The sequence below is a fragment of the Heterodontus francisci genome, chromosome 9 (assembly GCF_036365525.1).
Source record: "Heterodontus francisci isolate sHetFra1 chromosome 9, sHetFra1.hap1, whole genome shotgun sequence".
Classification (NCBI taxonomy): Eukaryota; Metazoa; Chordata; class Chondrichthyes; order Heterodontiformes; family Heterodontidae; genus Heterodontus; species Heterodontus francisci.
The window spans coordinates 47,030,624-47,054,251 of record NC_090379.1 but is presented as its reverse complement, the minus strand read 5'-3'; the positions used below and the strand labels follow the sequence as shown (position 1 = coordinate 47,054,251).

The 23,628-nt window shown below is 45.1% G+C and overlaps 1 protein-coding gene across 3 annotated transcripts in view; it reads right to left on the bottom strand.

The window, feature by feature from the left end:
* rcor1 (REST corepressor 1) overlaps window positions 1–23,628 on the bottom strand; it is a 163,835-nt gene that overhangs the window by 100,077 nt on the left and 40,130 nt on the right. For all 3 annotated transcript variants that reach the window (XM_068038963.1, XM_068038962.1, XM_068038964.1), the window contains exon 3: window positions 1,451–1,531. In XM_068038963.1, the coding sequence (XP_067895064.1) occupies window positions 1,451–1,531 (81 nt within the window). The remainder of the gene's footprint in view (window positions 1–1,450; window positions 1,532–23,628) is intronic.

Below are 23,628 nucleotides of genomic sequence, written 5' to 3'. Positions count from 1 at the left end.
CAACAGACCAAAGGCCATGTAAATAAAGCTTTCCACATCTTTCAGAGTACCTCTAATATGCACTGCAACACTCTGCCCACTGAAAGACAATGATAAGCAGACCTCAGACTTCACCTCACAAAGTCAGCAAAATTATTGGCCCAGAATTTGCAGTAGTATGGATGACAAAGCTGTTAGCACTCAGCATCACTACTGTGTGAAAGTGACAGAAATTTCTGCCATCTGCAGTTAAGTGCAGAAATACCGAAGCTGCTGGCAGTGATACATTGCTCCTCCACAGGGAGCGCAGTTGCAGTCTTTGCAAATACGATCCATGCAGAAATCAGGGATTTACCAATTGCGTTTTTTTTAATGCACTACTCATGCTATAAAAACAATTGAAAATGTCAAGCTTTGTTGAATAAGGTGTAATTGAATTTTTAAAACGACGTGCTAAGTCATTATCACTCATGAACAACCTCTCTGGCCATGAAAAACTAATTTTAACAAGGTGAAATGTCATTTCATCAAAACATTTTTAAAAGTTCTACCATTTTTTAAATAATGAAAAATACTTCTTAAAGTTTATGATATTTCAACTTCTACCTTAACCCTATGTGTATGTGTATTTTTGCTTTCTTCAAAACAAATATAAAAAGTTAACTATAATCTGTGCTTTATACTTCCTGGTTTGCCATCTGTGAGATTCTTCAATCTGATTGGCTGATCAGTCTGTTTGATGATTTTATGGTAGATGAACAGCATAGATCCCCTCTAGATGGCGCCAGACTCGAAGTCACATCAGGAATTGGGGAAAATCAATGCTCTAGGGTATGGGCAGCTTTTGAGGTCAGCGGCAAGTGCCATCCCTTCGCTGCTGACTGCAAAATTCAGACCAATGTTATGTACATTAATTACGAGAAAAAAAAAAGGGTAGCAACAAATAGATACAAAAATGCGGAAATGGTTCTGGTTCAAATTAATATGGTTCTACATTAGGTCCATTCCTATTAGAAAAGTGAAAAAGATATGTCCCTCATACATAGACTTGCAAGCATGGTCAAGAACTCCGTTTTTACGTACACATTATTGGTGTAAAACGAGTGCATGCAAGCACACAGACAATATATAATTAGATCTGGCCTCTCTTCCTCACCTTGCCTGCTCTGTCAAAAGATGTTAGAGGCTAAAATTCACATGGCCTCACCTTAGAATACCTTGAAATCATGCTACGAGGAGATAGCATTACATTTTGTTACAACTTGACTGATCACAAATTCAGAACAGGTTATTCACCTGTGTGGACTGTGTTTTCCATTATTTTCCTCCAAATATACTTAATAGCAATTAAAGGTGTAGATTGAATATTCATCAGAAACTACTTCAAAAATTGGAGAAAATTTTCATTTGCACTCAAATTTATCACGTCTCTAAAAAGAAAATAAGACTATAAAAAGAAGTGCCAACTTACATTTAGACTCAGAGACATTCTGATTAGGTGACCAGACCAGCATTCCAAGGTTCTCCCTTTCCTGACAATGCTTTGCAACCTCTGTGTGGGGAGCATAAAAACAAACATTAACATTTAGATTCACTACACATTTTTCTCTGGCATTTTAAAATAAAATTTAAATTAAAAACTGGCTATTACATTATAACTACAGACTAGGCTTTAGTTAGGCCAAGCTAGTATGTATGTTTGTGAGAGAATAGGGAGAAGTGAGGAAGATGGGGAGAAATTTAGGAAACAATGGCAAGACCAGATGATTTCCCTTTTAATTTCAAAGGATCAAGCACCCATTCACCATATAAAATGTTAAACACTAAGCAATTCTTATATTCAATTTTCTCTTTCTCCCTTTAGTCTCCCTTCCCCCACACAAGTTATTTCAAGGTTACTGTGATAAGCTGATTAACTGGCCCATTTCTAACTTAGCACGAATATACATATATCTGCATATCTCAAGTTTGAATAGGTTGACATTTAGTACAATTTAGCAATATAAAGCACAAGCATCAGATCAGTGAAAAGGACAAATTTTTGCAGAAGTCACTGAATGTTAAAATACTATTTTAAAAACACCATTAAAATTGTGAAACTGCACCTTTAAAAGCATTTGAATAATTACACACAAAATTGGAAAGGTGCATTATAACAGTGTACTGGGGATCTACAGTTTGAAAGAATATTGAAAATATTGAAATAATGTTACATCCAGGTTATATAGAATGGGAAAATTTCACTACAATGCAATAAAATTACCAGTTTAACCCATTCACAATAATGCAAAATGTGCTGGAAGGTTTGCGCCCTGGTTGCAGCACAGAAATTATTTTTGAAGTAATATTGATCAGGGTCAACCCCTACAACTTGAAAGCAATTTCATATGAGATTACAGGCACACAAATGTAAATGTGGATTTGAAGGTTATTTCCTAGACAGGTTGCATAATAAACCTCAAACAAATGTGCAATATGACTTTTGAAAAGAATGAACTATGTCCAAACATACGATGCTTCAATTTCAAAAAATGATAATTTTCTTTTAAATCCACATTTAACAGCACTGAGCATCAAGGAAATGATTAAGATTTCCATTGTACAACTAATTTTGTACATGCCAATTGGGAGCTTTAACAAGGTACATTCTGTATTTTTTTTTTAAAGTGTTAAATCACGCTACTGCACCTCAAAGAATATTCTACAATTTTTATACCCGGAATCTGATCAGCACAAGCACATTTTATTAAGGCTGGAGCATCCCTTTTGCTTACCTACAAATAGGAACAGTGAAACCCAAAACCAATTAAGTACTATTGTGCAACTCCAGCCAAAATAATTTTCCTTACCTACTGCCTTTCTAAATCCATCCCTCTCCACTTTTTATGAAAGCTAGTGAACAGTACACACTCCTACTGCAGTGAGCATCACATGGCTGAAACTCTGCTCAGGTTCAAAACTAATAGCACCACTTGCTCTGCCTGATTTACAGCAATACATTCAAGCAGCTATCACCAAAACCAGCAGCATTATAGCAAGTCTCTTTTCCAGATTAATCCAATTTAAAGAATACAGAAACACAAGAGTGTTAATTATACATCTAAAAGCTACCATCCCAAAGCAGCACTACACAAAAATGGCAGATCAGCCCACATTCCATAATTTATTTATTCATTCATGGGATGAGAGCAGTTGCCATACCCAATTGCCCTCGAGAAGGTGCCAAGTGAGCCATCCTTCTTCAACCACTACAATCCATGTGGTGTAGGTACACCCACAGTGCTGTTAGGAAGGGTGTTACAGGATACTGACCCAGTGACAGGGAAAGAATGGCGTGGCTTGGAGGGGAACTTGTAGGTGGTGGTGTTCCCATCCAACTGCTGGCCTTGTCCTTCGAGGTGAGAGGTCGCAAGTTTGGAACGTGATGTCGAAGGAGGCTTGGTGAGTTGCTGCAGTGCATCTTATAGATGATGCACACTGCTGCCACTGTGCGCCGGTAGCAGAATGTGTGAATGTTTAAAGTGGAGCATGGGGTGAACAAATAGGCTACATTGTCCTGGATGGTGTCTAGTTTCTTGATTGTTGTTGGGAGCTGTACTCACCCAGGCAAATGGGGGGGGGGGGGGGGGTTGTTCCATCACACTCCTGCCTTATGCCTTGTAGATAGTGGACAGGCTTTGGGAAGTCAGGTGGGGAATTAGTTGCCACAGGATTCCCAGACTCTGCCCTGCTCTTGCAGCCACAATGTTGATATGGCTGGTCCAGTTAAATTTCTGGTCAATGGTAACCTGCAGGATTTTGAAGGTGGGGAAATTCAGTGACTACAATGCCATTCATATTGTCATGGAATGAGGTGATGATACTTAGCAGCTTTGGTGGGCATCCAATCTTTTCTAGTCGTCTGAAGAGACAACGTTTGCTGAGGAGGTCAAAGGCTTTGGTGAGATCAATGAAAGCAACGTAGAGGGGCATCTGTTGTTCATGGCATTTCTCCTGTAGCTGGCGAAGGGAGAACAGCATGTCAATGGTGGATCTCTTTGCTCGAAAGCCACACTGTGCCTCAGGATAGACACGCTCAGCCAGCTTCTGGAGCCTGTTTAAGGCAACACGAGCAAAGACTTTCCCCACTATGCTGAGCAGAGAGATTCTATGGTAGTTATTGCAGTCACCGCGGTCACCCTTGTTCTTATAGAGGGTGATGATATTGGCATCGCGCATGTCCTGTGGTACTGCACACTCGTCCCAGCACAGGCAAAGCAGTTCGTGCAGAGTTGAAAGTATAGCAGGCTTGGCACTCTTGATTTCAGGGGTAATGACATCCTTCCCAGGGGCTTTTCCGCTGGCTAGAGAATCAATGGCATCACTGAGTTCCGATTTTGCTGTTCTCCCTGGAGTACAGTTCTAGGTAGTTCCACCCAGCTGTCCATTTACCTGCGTCGGTCAGATTGTGTCCCCTGATAAAAAGGGCAGAGATGGAGCAATTCAGAGGGTGGGGTTGTAGCGCTGGAAGAATCAGGAGGGGTACTGTGCCATTAATTTCCCCCATCAAAATCTATTCACTTCTCCCTTGTATGCATATCTAGCTTACCCTCAAATTGAAGACCTCGTCATTTCCTGATAGGTGAAAGCTTGCAGTTCTAGTATCATCCTTCCACATCATTTTTGCACCCTCTCCAGTGCCTCAATTCTTTTTTTTAAACATTGTGACCAGAACTGCATACAGCATTCCTAACTGTGATCTAAACAAGGTTCAGTAGAAGTTTAGCATAATTTCTCTACTTTTCAATTTTATTCCTCTAGAAATAAACCGTTTGGTTGCTTTTAATAGCCTTATTAGCGGATATTGCTACTTTTACTTGATGAGTATTTGTACTCCTAGATCCCTTTGCTCCTCTACCATATTTAGATTCTTATTTTACAAGCAATGTGACTTCCTCCTTTTTCTTACCAGAATGTAACACTTCACACTTATCTATGTTGAAATTCATCTGCCAATTATACAAATTTATTCATGTCTTCTTGTAATGTGTGGCAGTCCTGAATATTGGCTATACCTCCCAGTTGGTATCACCTGCAAATTTAGAAATTGTTTTTGATTCCAAAGTCTAAATCATTAAAAAAAAACTGAATAGTGGTCCCAGCGCTGATCCTTGTGGGACCACACTTTCCATCTTTTGCCACTCTGAATAGCTACCCTTCATCTTACTCTCTGCTTTCTGTTTTGCAGCCAGCTAGCTGTCCACTCAGCTTCTTGTCCCGACTCTGCACGTTCTGACCTTATTCATCAATTTATTATGTGGAACCTTATCAAAATCTTTTTGAAAATCTATATTTTGTTTACTTTGAACAATTATAAAACATAAAAGATAACTATCCAGCAAGAAGTAGAATATAGTATCAACTGTAAATCTGGTCATATGAAAATGACATAAAACTGAGCAATATTTCCCCCAAAATTAAGTGCATTTCAAGCAATGACTTGAATGGCAAAAGTTAGCTTCTTTAAATACATTTTTCTTCCAAAATGTGTTTTCAATGGCATCAACTGTTTCACATAAACCATGCCATGTGGCTCACTAGAAGCAAAGAATTAATCCCATGCAGGATCACTGCATGAACAAATAGCAAAATAAAAATAGATCTTGTACAGATAAGGAAAAACTAAATTCCACATTACATAAAAACAACAAAAATTAAAGCAGACAGTAGAGGCAAATAAAACTCAAACACTAAGGTGAGATGGCAATTCAGCCAAGAGACAAGTTGAACACTGGCATCAACATAAACCAACCACTACTATATTTATTTCAAATTTTATTTATAGTCAAGATTATCCTTGGTCAAAGTTCAAAAATTCCAGACTTATCCTCCAACAGTCCCTTTCCGAGCCTACACAACTACTGGAAGAATTTTTGAATATGCTGCCTTGCAACTCATTTCTGATGTCACATATGAAATAAAAGATTCACAAAGATACTAGAGAAAGCACTTTAGAGATCATCAGTTGTCATCACAGTATATAGATAAGATGCGCAAGCCAAACCCCTCAGCAGAACTAGTGGTTTGCTCCAACACCCTGGCATATATGAGGAGGAAGGGTTATTCTCTAAGAGGGGATGGGGGGGGGGGGGGGGGGGGGGGGGTTGCTCCCATGCTTCTGGTTTTATGATCTGCCATTAGGATTAAAGGTGCCAGTTTAATAATGCAAACTTGGAATCTAATAGATTTCATTCACCCACATTCTGAGAGAGAGAAGCACTAAATATAAAGCAGAGTTTTTGCACAATCTTGACATTTTTAAAAGCATACAAGATATACAAATTTGAAGTTTGTAAACAATATTTTAAGAAAATAGCTTTAACAGTTTTGGAGTATTTAAATATGACAAATTGGAAATAATCTGCACTATGCTACATTGTCAAGCATGTGAATGGTTACAAAGATCCAACAAACTGAACAAACACCCTTCAAACATTAGGACCCTGAGTCCAATCGCCTGTATCCACCCATCCCCCACTTCAACCAATCTAGCTAAGGTACCTGGCAACAAATGCTTGTTCTCTTGCCCTTGTAAGCTTGATGTGTCAAGCTGCTGATTTGCAAGAGAAAATTTCAACTGACCAAATTCTGTAAAACAACCAGTTAAAAGAACACTCCACCTGCATCTAACTTTCATATAATGGAAGATACACCAGAAATGAGACAGAACCAAAAAACAAAATCATACAAAACAGCAAGATAAATGAGAATGAATCCGCTAACAAAAGGAAAATTTGCAGAGAAACTGAGCGATAATGAAGGTCAAATAAACTGATTCCATCCGTAGCTGTGTTGTGAAAATAAAATATTTCCATATTATAAAGTTTGGTAATTTCAAAAATGAGTGGAAAAACATTAGCATCTCAAAGTTTCCACAGGAATCTGATGTGTATTATTTTGAGAAATGTAAAGCGTGTAAGAAAACTGAAGTGGTAGGTAGAAAAAGTTTACAAATAGAATTAGATGAAGTAAAATACAAATAGCTTTTCCAACAAGATATGTATTGCACTTAGATTTCCAGAAGGCATTTGATAAGGTGCCACATGAAAAGTTATTGCAGAAAATAAAAGCTCGTGGTGTAGGGGGTAACATATTGGCATGGATAGAAGATTGCTAGCTAACAGAAAACAGAGTAAACATAAATGGGTCATTTTCTGGTTGGCATGTAACGAGTGGTGTGCCACAGGGATACGTGCTGGGGCCTCAATCTTTTACAATTTATATAAATGACTTAAATGAAGGGACCGAAGGTATTAGAATTAGAACATTACAGCGCAGTACAGGCCCTTCGGCCCTCGATGTTGCGCCGACCATCTGACCTACACTATTCCATTTTCATCCATATGTCTATCCTTCTTTTGGGCCTCCTTATCTCGAGAGACAATGGATACGCGCCTGGAGGTGGTCAGTGGTTTGTGAAGCAGCGCCTGGAGTGGCTATAAAGGCCAATTCTGGAGTGACAGGCTCTTCCACAGGTGCTGCAGAGAAATTTGTTTGTCGGGGCTGTTGCACAGTTGGCTCTCCCCTTGCGCCTCTGTCTTTTTTCCTGCCAACTACTAAGTCTCTTCGACTCGCCACAATTTAGCCCTGTCTTTATGGCTGCCTGCCAGCTCTGGCGAATGCTGGCAACTGACTCCCACGACTTGTGATCAATGTCACACGATTTCATGTCGCGTTTGCAGACGTCTTTATAGTGGAGACATGGACGGCCGGTGGGTCTGATACCAGTGGCGAGCTCGCTGTACAATGTGTCTTTGGGGATCCTGCCATCTTCCATGCGGCTCACATGGCCAAGCCATCTCAAGCGCCGCTGACTCAGTAGTGTTTATAAGCTGGGGGTGTTGGCCGCTTCAAGGACTTCTGTGTTGGAGATATAGTCCTGCCACCTGATGCCAAGTATTCTCCGAAGGCAGCGAAGATGGAATGAATTGAGACGTCGCTCTTGGCTGGCATACGTTGTCCAAGCCTCGCTGCCATAGAGCAAGGTACTGAGGACACAGGCCTGATGCACTGACACGGAACAGAAAAGTCCGAGTGTGCCATTTTCCCACACTCTCTTGGCCAGTCTGGACATAGCAGTGGAAGCCTTACCCATGCGCTTGTTGATTTCTGCATCTAGAGACAGGTTACTGGTGATAGTTGAGCCTAGGTAGGTGAACTCTGGAACCACTTCCAGAGCGTGGTCGCCAGTATTGATGGATGGAGCATTTCTGACGTCCTGCCCCATGATGTTCGTTTTCTTGAGGCTGGTGGTTAGGCCAAATTCATTGCAGGCAGCCGCAAACCTGTCGATAAGACTCTGCAGGCATTCTTCAGTGTGAGATGTTAAAGCAGCATCGTCAGCAAAGAGGAGTTCTCTGATGAGGACTTTCCGTACTTTGGACTTCGCTCTTAGACGGGCAAGGTTGAACAACCTGCCCCCTGATCTTGTGTGGAGGAAAATTCCTTCTTCAGAGGATTTGAACGCATGTGAAAGCAGCAGGGAGAAGAAAATCCCAAAAAGTGTGGGTGCGAGAACACAGCCCTGTTTCACACCACTCAGGATAGGAAAGGGCTCTGATGAGGAGCCACCATGTTGAATTGTGCCTTTCATATCGTCATGGAATGAGGTGATGATACTTCGTAGCTTTGGTGGACATCCGATCTTTTCTAGTAGTCTGAAGAGACTACGTCTGCTGACGAGGTCAAAGGCTTTGGTGAGATCAATGAAAGCAATGTAGAGGGGCATCTGTTGTTCACGGCATTTCTCCTGTATCTGACGAAGGGAGAACAGCATGTCAATGGTCGATCTCTCTGCACGAAAGCCACACTGTGCCTCAGGGTAGACGCGCTCGGCCAGCTTCTGGAGCCTGTTCAGAGCGACTCGAGCAAAGACTTTCCCCACTATGCTGAGCAGGGAGATTCCACGGTAGTTGTTGCGGTCACCGCAGTCACCTTTGTTTTTATAGAGGGTGATGATATTGGCATCGCGCATGTCCTGGGGTACTGCTCCCTCGTCCCAGCACAGGCATAGCAGTTTATGTAGTGCTGAGAGTATAGCAGGCTTGGCACTCTTGATTATTTCAGGGGTAATGCTGTCCTTCCCAGGGGCTTTTCCACTGGCTAGAGAATCAATGGCATCACTGAGTTCCGATTTGGTTGGCTGTATGTCCAGCTCATCCATGACTGGTAGAGGCTGGGCTGCATTGAGGGCAGTCTCAGTGACAGCATTCTCCCTGGAGTACAGTTCTAGGTAGTGCTCAACCCAGCGATCCATCTGTTTGCGTTGGTCAGTGATTATGTCCCCCGATTTAGATTTGAGGGGGGCGATCTTCTTGATGGTTGGCCCAAGAGCTCTCTTCATGCCATCTATCCAATGACCACTTAAATGCCTTTAAAGTTGGCGAGTCTACTACTGTTGCAGGCAGGGCGTTCCACGCCCCTACTACTCTCTGTGTAAAGAAACTACCTCTGACATCTGGGCGAGGGGCTTCGACAACATGTCTCTAGTTTCAGCAGTTCTCATGAGAATAGATAACTGATCTGTTACAGTTTCATATGCCAGTTCAGTCATGAAGCAACACAAAGGGCTGTCTTGATGGTTAGGTGTGTCGCAAAGTATAGTACTAGTTGTGTAAGAGAAGATTCTTCGTGCCAGCTTTGGCTCAGTTTGTAGCACTCCCGTTTCTATCGCAAGGTTGTGGTCTCAAGCCTCACTCCAGATATTATGAGTACATGTCTAGGCTGGCACTTGCAATGCAGTACTGAGGGAGTGCTGCACTATCAAGGTTGCCATCTTTTGAATGAGATGTACTGAGCCCCAGTCTGCATCCTTGGGTGGATACAAATGATCACATGACACTTTATGAAGAGTAGCAGGGGAATTCTTGTGTCTTGACCAATATTTATCCCTCAACCAACGCCACTAAAATAGATTATAATTTCTTGCAATTTATTACTATTTGTGGGACCTTGCTGTGTACATATTTACTTCCATGTTTCCCCCGTTACAGTAATTACATTTCGAAAAGTATTAGATTGGTTGTAAAATGCTCTCGGATGCTCTGAACACATAAATGGAAGTTCCTCCCTTTCCTATCTTAAATTCTACCCTGCTTATTCTGCTGAGTAAATTAGCTTCAACCTGGGAAGCAAGGAGATGGATGGGTTTGTCTTGATGCTTACAGGCACGGAGGGGAAATTAGCAGAATTTCTGTTTGATCATTATTGAGTTTTTCGAGAAGGTGACCAAACAGGTGGATGAGGGTAAAGCAGTGGATGTGGTGTATATGGATTTCAGTAAGGCGTTTGATAAGGTTCCCCACGGTAGGCTATTGCAGAAAATATGGAAGTATGGGGTTGAAGGTGATTTAGAGCTTTGGATCAGAAATTGGCTAGCTGAAAGAAGACAGAGGGCGGTGGTTGATGGCAAATGTTCATCCTGGAGTTTAGTTACTAGTGGTGTACCGCAAAGTTCTGTTTTGGGGCCACTGCTGTTTGTCATTTTTATAAATGACCTGGATGAGGGTGTAGAAGGGTGGGTTATTAAATTTGCGGATGACACGAAGGTCGGTGGAGTTGTGGATAGTGTCGAAGGGTGTTGTAGGGTACAGAGGGACATAGATAGGCTGCAGAGCTGGGCTGAGAGATGGCAAATGGAGTTTAATGCGGAGAAGTGTGAGGTGATTCACTTTGGAAGGAGTAACAGCAATGCAGAGTACTGGGCTAATGGGAAGATTCTTGGTAGTGTAGATGAGCAGAGAGATCTTGGTGTCCAGGCACATAAATCCCTGAAAGTTGCTACCCAGGTTAATAGGGCTGTTAAGAAGACATATGGTGTGTTAGCTTTTATTAGTAGGGGGATTGAGTTTCGGAGCCATGAGGTCATGACGCAGCTGTACAAAACTCTGGTGAGGCCGCACCTTGAGTATTGCGTGCAGTTCTGGTCACCGCATTATAGGAAGGATGTGGAAGCTTTGGAAAGGGTGCAGAGGAGATTTACTAGGATGTTGCCTGGTATGGAGGGAAGGTCTTACGAGGAAAGGCTGAGGGACTTGGGGTTGTTTTCGTTAGAGAGAAGGAGGAGGAGAGGTGACTTAATAGAGACATACAAGATAATCAGAGGGTTAGATAGGGTGGATAGTGAGAGTCTTTTTCCTCGGATGGTGATGGCAAACACGAGGGGACATAGCTTTAAGTTGAGGGGTGAAAGATATAGGACAGATGTCAGAGGTAGTTTCTTTACGTAGAGAGTAGTAGGGGCGTGGAACGCCCTGCCTGCAACAGTAGTAGACTCGCCAACTTTAAGGGCATTTAAGTGGTCATTGGATAGTCATATGGATGAAAATGGAATAGTGTAGGTCAGATGGTTTCACAGGTCGGCGCAACATCGAGGGCCGAAGGGCCTGTACTGCGCTGTAATGTTCTAATTCTAATTATCTGTCCTATATCTTTCATCCCTCAACTTAAAGCTATGTCCCCTCGTGTTTGCCATCATCCGAGGAATGGTTGCTAAAGTTTCTGATGACACAAAGATAGGTAAGAAAGTAATTTGTGAAGAGGACATAAGGGGGCTACACAAGTTAAGTGAGTGGGCAAAGACCTGGCAAATGGATATAATGTGGGAAAGTGTGAAATTGTCCACTTTGGCAGGAAGAATAAAAAAGCATATTATCTAAATGGTGAGAGATTGCAGAGCTCTGAGATGCAGATGGATCTGGGTGTCCTAGTGCATGAATCACAAAAGGTTAGTATGCAGGTACAGCACGCAATTAGGAAAGCTAATAGATTATCATTTATCGTGAGGGGAATTGAATACAAGAGTTGGGAGGTGATGCTTCAGCCATACAGGGCATTGGTGAGACCACATCTGGAGTACAGTGTACAGTACTGGTCTCCTTATATAAGGAAGGATGTAAATGCATTGGAGGCAGTACAGAGAAGATTTACTAGACTAATATCTGAAGTGGGCTGGCTGCCTTACAAGGAAAGATTGGACAGGCTAGGGTTGGAATTTAGAAGAGTAAGAGGCAACTTAATTGATACATACAAGATCCTGAGGGGTCTTGACAGGGGGGATGTGGAAAGGATGTTTCCCCTTGTGGGAGATTTTAGAATTAGGGGTCACTGTTTAAAAATAAGAGGTCACCCGTTTAAGACAGATGAGGAGAAATTGTTTCTCTCTGAGGATCATGAGTCTTTGGAATTCTCTTCCTCAAAAGGTGGTGGACGCAAAGTCTTTGAATATTTTTAAGGCAGAGGTAGATAGATTCTTGATAAGCAAGGGGGGGGGGGGGGGGAAGGTTATCGGGGGTAAGGGGAAATGTGGAGTAATCAGTTCAGCCATAAACTTAATGAATGGCAGAGCAAGTTTGAAGGGCTGAGTGGCCTACGCCTGCTCCTAATTCATATGTTTGCATGCTCCCGTCGTCAGGATTATAGTCTGACCGTAATCTGGGGCAGCTAAAAAGCCTGATTATAGGAGCCCATTGAAAAAAATGGAGTGTTGCGTGACAATGCAGAGCGACCGCCGACCTTATCAGCGCGTCCGAACATTTCCCAGCTTGCCCAGTATGAGTCCATGCATGCACATGGCTATGTTGACATGTAATGACATCCAAGTGTTGCCTCACCCCTCAAAAGTTGCAATCGCTGCCTCCATTCCCCCAAGAATGAATACCCCACTCCCTCCTGTGATTGCCTCCTCAATCGCCGCATTCAGTTTCCCGCTTCCTCCTGCAATCACCGCTCCGGGCTCTTTGCCGCTCTCTTCCCACCTCTGCTTGCACCTCTTCCCCAGCCAGTGAGGTGGGGAGCGAGCAGGAGAGAACGGGGAGAAGACAGGCGCGGGAGAGGAACGGCAGGATGGAGCGGCAAACAGTCGGGAGCAGAAGTGAACGGAAGCAGCAATCGCAGGCGGAAGTGGGGTATGCTTTTTTTTTGGGGGGGCGGGGGGGGGGTCGGCGATCACGGCCATTAAGGGGTGAGGGGTTTTGGGTTTAATTTGATTTTGTTGGGTCAAACTGAGCAGCACCGCCTTTATTACTGGCAGCTGCCTGAGGCATCACACACAGTAATGTTTCCGTTGATGAGGCTGCATTCGTCCATGCGCCAGTAGTGCGCCACCTATTGGTTGCGTTAACAGCAAACGCAGCCTTGGAAAAAAAAATGGAGAAAATAGAAACAACTTGCAATTATATAACAAAGTAATTCATGACAATGCTACGTTCTCGCATACGTCATCAGGATGCGCCGCGGTGCGCACATGCGCAGACGGTCTCATGCCCCCTGCGCATGCGCTGCAGTCCGGGTTGGCAGGACCGCTTTGCGCATGCGCAGATGACGCAGTATGCGCACAGTCTCCTCATCTCTGCGCATGCGCTGCGGTCCGACATGCCAGGACCGTTGTGCGCATGCGCAGATGACGTCATCGCGTTACGTCGTCTTCCTCGGGCAACGTGCCAGGTTGGCCTCTGCGCATGCGTCAAAGCTTCGGCGCGACTTTTTGAAAGTGGAAGGAGGAGAGGTCTCGTCGGGCATTTTCTCGCATTTTATCTTAATTATTTATTTGTTTTGGAGACTTGCTTCATTTTTATTTGACACAGGAGATTGTTCCAAGGTAAGTTGCTCTGAAAACATTTCCATTGTCTGGGCCACCGCATGTTCTCCAGCCCCTGTTGTGAGTTGCTCTGAAAACATTTCCATTGTCTGTGCCACCGCATGTTCTCCAGCCCCTGTTGTGAGTTGCTGTGTGCAGGCAGTACATGTGCTGCAACCTACCGTCTTAACGGTCACTTTCGTTTTTGTAACGTTTTAATGGAGTGCATTCTGTATTTCTTATCTCATGTTTCCCGTGTGGTCCCTTAATAGCCTTCCTGAACCTCAAACTTCGGTCATGGCAACATCAGTAGATTCCACAGAGCAGTTCCTTGCCACCTTCACAACCCAGGGGTTCGAGAGTTATGACGACTTCAGCAGTAAACTTGAGATGTTTCAACAGGTAGCATGGTCTGCAGGCACATCCTGTGATGTGCCTTATGTTTCACTATGTTAACAATGCTATTTAAATGCGCTTTACTGTTGTGCTTACAGGCAACGGGGAGTCTATTTAAAAAAGTGAGCACCCATACGCTTGAGAGGGAAAACAAGAGACGGCGAGTCGAAATTCCCATCCGCTTTAAGTATGCCTCAGTGAGGCTGTGCTGTGTACACTATAGGCAGCCACGCATCCGTTCCACTGGAGTGAGACCGAATCAGAGGTAGGTGCTGCGGTCACTACATTTCCACTTGTGTAGCTTGTCAGTCCTGTAAAGCTGTTCCTTGATGTGCATTGAACCAAGATTCGATTTGCAGTATCAATACATCTCGTCAGTGAGATCCTGTGCCCACAAAGCCACGTGCATACCGCCCCCGTGTCTACAGACTGCCTTTGTTGTGATTTCCTGGATAGACCAATGGCTGGGCGACTACCTCAGCGCAACCTCCTCTGGACTGCGAAACAGGTGCGCACCAGATGTTGGGACCTTGTCATGGTGCACATGTAAACTGCTGCCAGCAACACACCTGGGGATGGCTGGCGTTTTCGTGAGGGCATGAGGCACGTGGGGCGTGCTCATTGAATGTCTGTTATCTTTCAGGTATCTCGCCCTGGGCTGTGAGGTCTTCATCAGTGTGAAATTCAATACGACCAAGAACAAACTGTGTGTCAGCTCCTACCATCTTGTGCATACCGGTCATGTTTTGCATCCAGAATGTTTACGCTTCTATGCAAGGAGACGACAACTGAACCACGATGAAAGGCAGAAGGTAGAAGAGTTGGTCAAGCTGCAGGCTGGGAACAAACAGCTGAAGGATTATATCGAGCATTCATTCAATAAGACCATGACCCTTAGTGACATTAGAAATGTAAAATCCCGGCTCAAGACAAGGGATGACAGCATGGATGCGCTGTGTGATACGCTGGAGAAGATTCAGCAGGACGGGGCTGCAGTGCGGGTTGGCTTGCAGGGAAGCAGCATCCTCTATATTGCCTTCATGGCACCAGCCATGAAGGCCCACATGCAGGCCTTTCCTGAACTGCTGTTCATGGACAGAACGTACAAGGTGAACAAATGCGGCTACCCTCTGTACCAAGTGATGGTGCAGGACAATGTTGGTAGGGGCAGGGCTGTGTTCTATGCCATGGTGAGGAATGAGACGGCTCAGATGCTGGACGAGATTGTGGGTGTTTTTGTTGATTTCATGGGATCCAGCACCTGCCGCGTGAGATCAGCCATTGTGGATAAAGACATCAATGAGATCAATGCGATCAGAAAGCATCTCCCAGCTGCAACGGTTCTCCTCTGTCAGTTCCATGTGATGCAGGAGGAAGATCAGCAGCTACCCACTGAATGGTGAACTGAGGGATCAGTTGTTTATGATCTGCAAGGAAATGGTTCATGCACCTTTGGAGGAGAAGCTCACTAGTTGTGTAGAAAGGATTGGACACCTCTACCCACCCCTGCAGGACTACCTGCTTACAAACTGGATTCCACAGAAGGAGATGTGGGCAGCATGTTCACGCAGTAAAGTCCTAACGTTTGGGAACAACACCAACTATCGCATTGAGTCAGAGAATGGCAAGGTAAAGCACCTGCTCCATTCCTCCTCATCCATGAAGGAATGCATCTCAGCGCTGATCTTCCACAATAGTATCCTGGATCGGGAGCGTGCCTATTACACATTCCTGCAGGGAGCCTCTTTCAAGCGCATCGCAGAGGCGCCAGCAGATCTGCAATCATTTTACACGGGATTCACCGGTCATGCTATGAAGCTGATGCATCAGGATCATAGCCACATTCAGCGAGTACATGTCAAGGAGCAGGATGAAGGCACAGTGACTGTGATTTCTGGTGCCAAACAGTACACACTGCAGATACATGATGGCCAGGCTACCTGCAGCTGCATCTTCTCCATTCAGACTTTGTTGCCCTGCAAACATGCTGTTGTTGTGCAGAGGCATCTGGGTCTGCCTTTGGACAGGCTCGCCCCCAATTGTCGCTGGCGTGCATCTCAGACACCAACGACGACAGGCATGGCTGCTGCCATTGTGATTACAGAGGAACAGCCAAGGCCCCTCAGCCACAATGAAAAATACCGCTTGCTTTCAGATCAATTGTACCAGTTACAACAGGCCGTTCTGCAGAGTGGAACGGCAGCATTCATGAGGAGACTGGACTGGCTGCGGCAACAGACTCTCCGCTGGCAGCAAGGACTGGCTGATGAGATGGAGCCATTTACTATGCCCAACAATTGCCCGGAAGCACCTTCGGATGGAGGTGGCCACGCGCTGGACATCAGTCACGTGTCACAAACCCTGGATCCTGAGCGTCTCACCCCCTGGCCTAATGATCTGATAGACCATACATATGCCTGCCTGTTCAAATCTCCACTTCCCCTACCTGCGGTACCCTCTCCTTGCTGCTCAGTTACACAGTCACCTGCTCCTACACCCATCAGAGCAGTGCACATGGACACACAGTTACCTGCTCCTACATCCATCAGGGCAGTGCACATGGGCACACAGTTGCCTGCTCCTACACCCATCAGAGCAGTGCTCATGGACACACAGTTACCTGCTCCTACACCCATCAGGGCAGTGCACATGGACACACAGTTACCTGTTTCCCCATCCGACGTTGAAACAACCATGCAGAGCCTTGTGAGACTCCGCAATTGCCAGTTGCTGCCTGTCAAGCAGAGAGGGCGTCCAAAGGGGTCAAGCACTTGGGGAACATTCAGCAAGAAGAGACTGAGCACTAAAAGAAACAAGCATGCCGTGTCCAGTGGTAGCAGAAATGTGAATGCTCTTGCTGTGAACACAACTGGTGATAGTAGTAGGCAGGATTAAATGGGAATGGATGGGAAGATGCACGAGTAACATAACCACTAGCAGGGAACTGCTGGGCTAAATGGCCAGCTTTATGTTCATAGCCCAAAAGAAATGTGCTTCTTTTCCAGCACCCTCACATCATTCATGTTTTCCCTGAGAGCAGCATTGAACCATCACGAGATAGGGGCAATAACATCATCCTGCCTCCTACAGCTGAGGTGAGTACTAAGTGATTCATTGGCGGTGTTATCAGTACATGCCTTTACCGCAGAACACAAAGCATTCTCAACAGTAATTTCATTGGAGGGAGGGAAGCTCTGACACTGATGTTCTTTCCTTATTTTCTTTCATGTAAAACGTGCCCTTGAGAAAACCATCCTTGACACTTAAGGATGGCATTCAAGCAAAGGAGGCAGTGCGGGAGAGGACGCAAGGATGTGCTGATTCCTGCATCTGAGGTGGGTAATAAGTGCTTCATTGGCGACGTTATCAATTGGTGCCTTCACTGCAGAACTTAAAAAGGTGTGCTCAACAGTAATTTCAGTGGATGGAGGGAGGCAAGCTCTGACTCTAATTTGTTTTATTTCTTTTCATGTAAAACATGCCGTCGAGAAAACAATCTGAGACCTTAAGGTCAGCATTCAAGCAACGAAGGCAACTGGATCATGCTGCGGAGCTCATCACGATGTGGAAAGGAACATTGCATTTATGGATGAATTGGGAATGCACATTGGGATGCGCTTGGGGAACATTCACCAAGAATAGACTGAGCTCAGACTCTTGTGACTTTGCCTTCTTCACATGGACAATACAGTAGTGGAATAGAGAGCCAAGCGTTTATTCACCACAAGGCTCTCCAGGAACAATCTCTTTAGCTGTGCATAGCAGAGACTCGGCCTGTCTGTCTAACGGGAATGCTGGACACAACACTCATGTATCCATGCACAGCAGTTCCTCGGATACTTAATGAACTTAATAAAACTTTTCAATAATTAAACCCAGAATTGTTGAGGTTTTGTTTTGCATGCTATTTCCCCGACTTTGCAACTGCACTTCAGATATTCAACTATGGTGGGGGGGGGGGGGGTAGAGGGAGGGGTGGGGAGTGCGGGGAGGGGTGGGGAGAGGGAGCATGCAAAATGCAGGGACCAAACAGTTGCAATGCCTGAAGTACTGAGAAGGGGAGAAAGCAACTGGGTAGGGGGAGAAAGCAACTGGGTAGGGGGAGAAAGCAACTGGGTAGGGGGAGAAAGCAACTGGGTAGGGGGAGAAAGCAACTGGGTAGGGGGAGAAAGCAACTGGAGGGAACGGCTGAATGGAGAGGGCCGGAAGCGAGAGGCCGTAGAGAGCCGCGGGGAGCGAGCGTGCGAAGACCTTGGTGTCACCGGGTCCAGGGACTGGCCAGTAAGTCTTTTGCTGTTGTGTTTATGGCGCATGCACAGAAAAAGGCACTCCTCTTCCGTTCTGCTGCTCCCCCCCCCACTCTCCCCCTTTCCTTTTCCTCCCCCCCCCTCCCCCCTCCCTCTCCCTCTCCCCCCCGGCACCGCTACCACTGGTGCCCCCGCGCTGCTCTCCCCGGCCCCCGCGCTGCTCTCTCACTCCGGCCATTGTATTCTGCCACGTGTTTGTTAGGTTTCATCTGTGATTTTTTGAGCAGCGCCATCTTTAGTCCTGGCAGCTGCAACAGTCGCAGGCTGTGACGTTTTCGTGGCACATACTGTATCTGCGCATGTGCCAAAACAGCGCCACCTACCGATCGCGTTGTCAACAATTGCGGTCATTATATAATGCCTTTCATTACACCAGGACATCAAAAAGTGCTACGGAGCCACCTTTTTTTTTTAAAGTTCATTCATGGGATGCGAGCATCACTGGCACAGCCAATATTTATTGCCAATCCCCAACTCCCTTTGAGGTGGTGGCAGTGAGCCACCTTCTTGAACCATTGAGGTCCATGTAGTACAGTACTACCCACGGTGCTGATAGGGAGTGAGTTCCAGGATTTTGACCCAGCAGCAAGAGCACAGCAATATAGTTCCAACTCGGTGTGTAACTAGGAGGGAAACTTGCAGGTGGAGGTCGCAAGTTTGGAAGATGCTGTTGAAGGAACCTTGGCGGATTGCTGCAGTGCATCATGTAGATGGTACACTGCTGCCGCTGTGCACCAGTGGTGGACAGAGTGAATTTTGAAGATGGTGGATGGGGTGCCATCAAGCATGTTGGCTTATCCTGGATGATGTTGAGCTTCGAGTGTTGCTGGCTTCACTCATCCAGGCAAGTGGAGAGTATTCCATCACACTCCTGACTTGTGCCTTGTAGATGGTGGATGGGCTTTGGGGGAGTCAGGTGGTGAGTTACTCGCCGCAGAATTCCCAGCCTCTGACCTGCTCTTGTAGCCATGGTATTTATGTGGCTGGTCCAGTTCAGTTTCTGGTCAATGGTAACCCCCCAGGATGTTGATAGTGGGGGATTCAGTGATGGCAAAGCTATTGAATGTCAAGCGGAGATGGTTGAATTCTCTCGCTGGAGATGGCCATTGCCTGACACTTGTGTGGCGTGAATGTTACTTGCCACTTACCAGCCCAAGCCGGAAATGTTGTCCAGGTCTTGTGTATACAGTCACAAACTTCAGTACCTGAGCAGTTGCAAATGGTACTGAACACTATACAATCAGCAAACATTCTCATTTCTGTCCTTATGATGGAGGGAACGTCATTGATAAAGCAGCTGAAGGAGGTTGGGCCTAGGACACTGCCCTGAGGAACTCCTGCAGTGATGTTCTGGGGCTGAGATGATTAGCCTGAAACAACCACAACCATCTCCCTTTGTGCTATGTATGATTCCAACTACTGGAGAGTTTTCCCCTAGATTCTCATCATCAATTTTTCTAGGACTCCTTGACGCCACACTCTATCAAATGCTGCCTTGATGCCAAGGGCAGTCACTTTCACCTCACCTCTGGAATTCAGCTCTTTTGTTCTAGTTAGGACTAAGACTGGAGGACTTAGAATGAGGTCTTGAGCTAAGTGGCCCTGGCGGAACCCAAACCTGAGCATCAGTGAGCAAGTTATTGTTGACTCAGTGCCATGTAATAGCACTGTTGTTAACATCTGCCATCACTTTTCTTATGATTGAGATTAGACTGATGGGGCAGTATTTAGCCAGTTTGGATTTGTCCTGCCTCTTGTGGACAGGACACTCAGGCAATTTTCTACATTGTCAGGTTGATGCCAGGGTTGCAGCTGTACTGGAACAGCTCGTCTCGGGGCACGGCTGTTCTGGATCACAAGTCTTCAGTACTAAAATAGAAGCAAAATACTGTGGATGCTGGAAATTTGAAATCAAAACAGAAAGTGCTGGAAATACTCAGCAGGTCTGGCAGCATCTGTGGAAGGAGGAACAGAGTTAACGTTTCAGGCCTGTGTAGGTTCTTCCGCTCTTGTTGACTCTATCAGTCTGGCAGATAGGTCCTTCAGAAAGTGGCCAGCTCGGTAAGTAGTGCTGCTACTGAGCCACTCTTGGTGATGGACATTGAAGTCCCCCACACAGAGTACATTCTGTGCCCTTGCTACCCATGGTATTCCACATGAAGGAGTATTGATTCATCAGCTCAGGGAGGGCAGTAGGTTGAAATCATTAGGAGGTTTCCTTGCCAATGTTTGACTTGACATTATGAGTCGTTATGGGGTCCGGAGTCAATGTTGAGGACTCCCAGGGCAACTCCCTCCTGACTGTATAACACCGTGCTGCCACCTTTGGTGAGTCTGTCTGTCGGCGAGACCGGACATATCCAGGGATGGCGATGGAGGAGTCTGGGACATTGGCTGTATGGTTTGACTCAGTGAGTATGGCTACATCAGGCTGTTTGCTTGACTGGTCTGTGGGACAGCTCTCCCAATTTCGGCACAGGTTCTCCAGATGTTAGTGAACAGGGCTTCGCAGGGTCGACCTGGCAGGGTGCCCCTTTGTCATTTCTGGTGCCTAAGTCCAGACCAGGTGGTCTGTCTGATTTTATTCTTATTTGACTTATCTGCAACTGAGTGGTTTGCTAGGCCATTTCACAGGGCAGCTAAGAGTCAACCACATTGCTGTGGGTCTGGTGTCCTGTATAGGCCAGACCAGGTAAGGATGGCAGAGTTCCTCCACTGAAGGACATCAGTGAAGCAGATGGTTTTTTTTTATGACAATCACAATCATTACTGAGACTATCTTTTTAGTCCAGATTTATTAATTAAATGAATTGAAATTCCCCAGCTGCCCTGATGGGATTTGAACTCGTGTGTCTGTAGCATTTGTCTGGGATCTAGATTACGAGTCCAATAACATTACCACCATGCTGCAGTCCCCCTTAATATAGGAATACACTCCTTCTGTATTAGAATAAATAAGGATTACACTTACATATCTAACCATAACAAAAGCACTTTGTAGTTTGAATCAACAACTTGCATTTGTCATGCATTTATTTCTTTTGGGCCTCCTTATCTCGAGAGACAATGGATACGCGCCTGGAGGTGGTCAGTGGTTTGTGAAGCAGCGCCTGGAGTGGCTATAAAGGCCAATTCTGGAGTGACAGGCTCTTCCACAGGTGCTGCAGAGAAATTTGTTTGTTGGGGCTGTTGCACAGTTGGCTCTCCCCTTGCGCCTCTGTCTTTTTTCCTGCCAACTACTAAGTCTCTTCGACTCGCCACAATTTAGCCCTGTCTTTATGGCTGCCCGCCAGCTCTGGCGAATGCTGGCAACTGACTCCCACGACTTGTGATCAATGTCACACGATTTCATGTCGCGTTTGCAGACGTCTTTATAACGGAGACATGGACGGCCGGTGGGTCTGATACCAGTGGCGAGCTCGCTGTACAATGTGTCTTTGGGGATCCTGCCATCTTCCATGCGGCTCACATGGCCAAGCCATCTCAAGCGCCGCTGACTCAGTAGTGTGTATAAGCTGGGGATGTTGGCCGCTTCAAGGACTTCTGTGTTGGAGATATAGTCCTGCCACCTGATGCCAAGTATTCTCCGAAGGCAGCGAAGATGGAATGAATTGAGACGTCGCTCTTGGCTGGCATACGTTGTCCAGGCCTCGCTGCCGTAGAGCAAGGTACTGAGGACACATGCATTTATGCATTTATGCATTCATGCATTTATGTCATGCCTTTAAACGTAGGAAAATGTCAACACTTTTCACACTAGCACAATCAGACAAAAAATTGTCAATGAACCAAATGAGATATTAGGAGGGACATCCAAAAATTTGGCCAAAGATGTAGGCTTTAAGGAGTGTATTAAAGAAAGGTACAAAGATGGAATTCCAAAATTTCAGAGCCCAGGCGACGAAAACACAGCTACCAGCTATAGGAATGATGTGATTGCACTGGAGAGGGTGCAGAGGAGATTCACCAGGATGTTGCCTGGGCTGGAGCATTTCAGCTATGAAGAGAGACTGGATAAGCTAGGGGTTATTTTCCTTACAGCGGAGAAGGCTGAGGGGGGACCTGATTGAGGTATACAAAGTTATGAGGGGCATTGATAGGGTAGATGGGAAAAAACTTTTTCCCTTAGCTGAGGTGTCAATAACCAGGGGGCATAGATTTAAGGCAAGGGGCAGGAGGGGGGTGGGTTTGAGGAAAATATAATCCTAACCGACTCAATCTCTCCTCATACGTCAGTCCCGCCATCCCAGGAATCAGTCTGGTGAACCTTCGCTGCACTCCTTCTATAGCAAGAACATCCTTCCTCAGATAAGGAAACCAAAACTGCACACAATATTCCAGGTGTGGCCTCAACAAGGCCCTGTATAATTGCAGCAAGACATCCCTGCTCCTGTACTCGAATCCTCTAGTTATGAAGGCCAACATAACATTTGCCTTTTTTACCGCCTGTTGTGCCTGCATGCTTACCTTCAGCGACTGGTGTACGAGAACACCAATTACAAAAAAATAACCATTTGTGACTCTATTCAGCACCCATACAACACTATTTCTAGCTCAAAGTCTCATTTCTATTTGATATAAATTACTATTTCTTCAACATCTGTCCTGACCATTGTTACAGTTCAGACTTGAAATCCTGCCATGACAGTACTGTTCAGCAAAGGTGGCACAGGGGAACATTACTTAAAAATAAAATAAAATCTAATTCCCAAACATAAGTATTGCTAAATGGATCAACTTTAAATTTTAAAAAATGAATAGCAAGGTAGCTTCAGGGACTTCTAAAATGCATGAGATTCAAGCTGGTGCTACTGAGTTTGCAAAACACGGCTTATGCAGTTGTCCGAAATCAAATGTAAAACTATCAGGATTCCACAAGACTGGGAGACCAGTTTTCAACTCGAGTCCCACGTGAAGGAAACAATGGCAAGAGTGCAATATAAAAGCACCTTTTGGGAAAACTCCATTACTTATACTCCAAAGACAATAAGCATTCACTCCGAATAAAATGTAGAAATTGAACAATAAATCACGAACAAAAACAGAAAATGCTGGAAATATTCAGCAGGTCTGGCAACAATGAATTGAAATTCATAGACAAATTAAAGATATCATCCAAAATAGACTGGAATAAGGAAACATTTAAGAAGAAAACAAGGTTTCTTTTTGTAGTGCATGCAAAACTACATCAGTCAATACGTTGCTACTCCATTAGGGAAGAACTACTTGACCCAGTTCTGGGTAACAAAGCAGAGCAAATGGGTGACCTAAAAGCATTTTGGAAGCAGTGACCACAAGATAAGTTATTTCACATTTTTATAATGAAAGGTT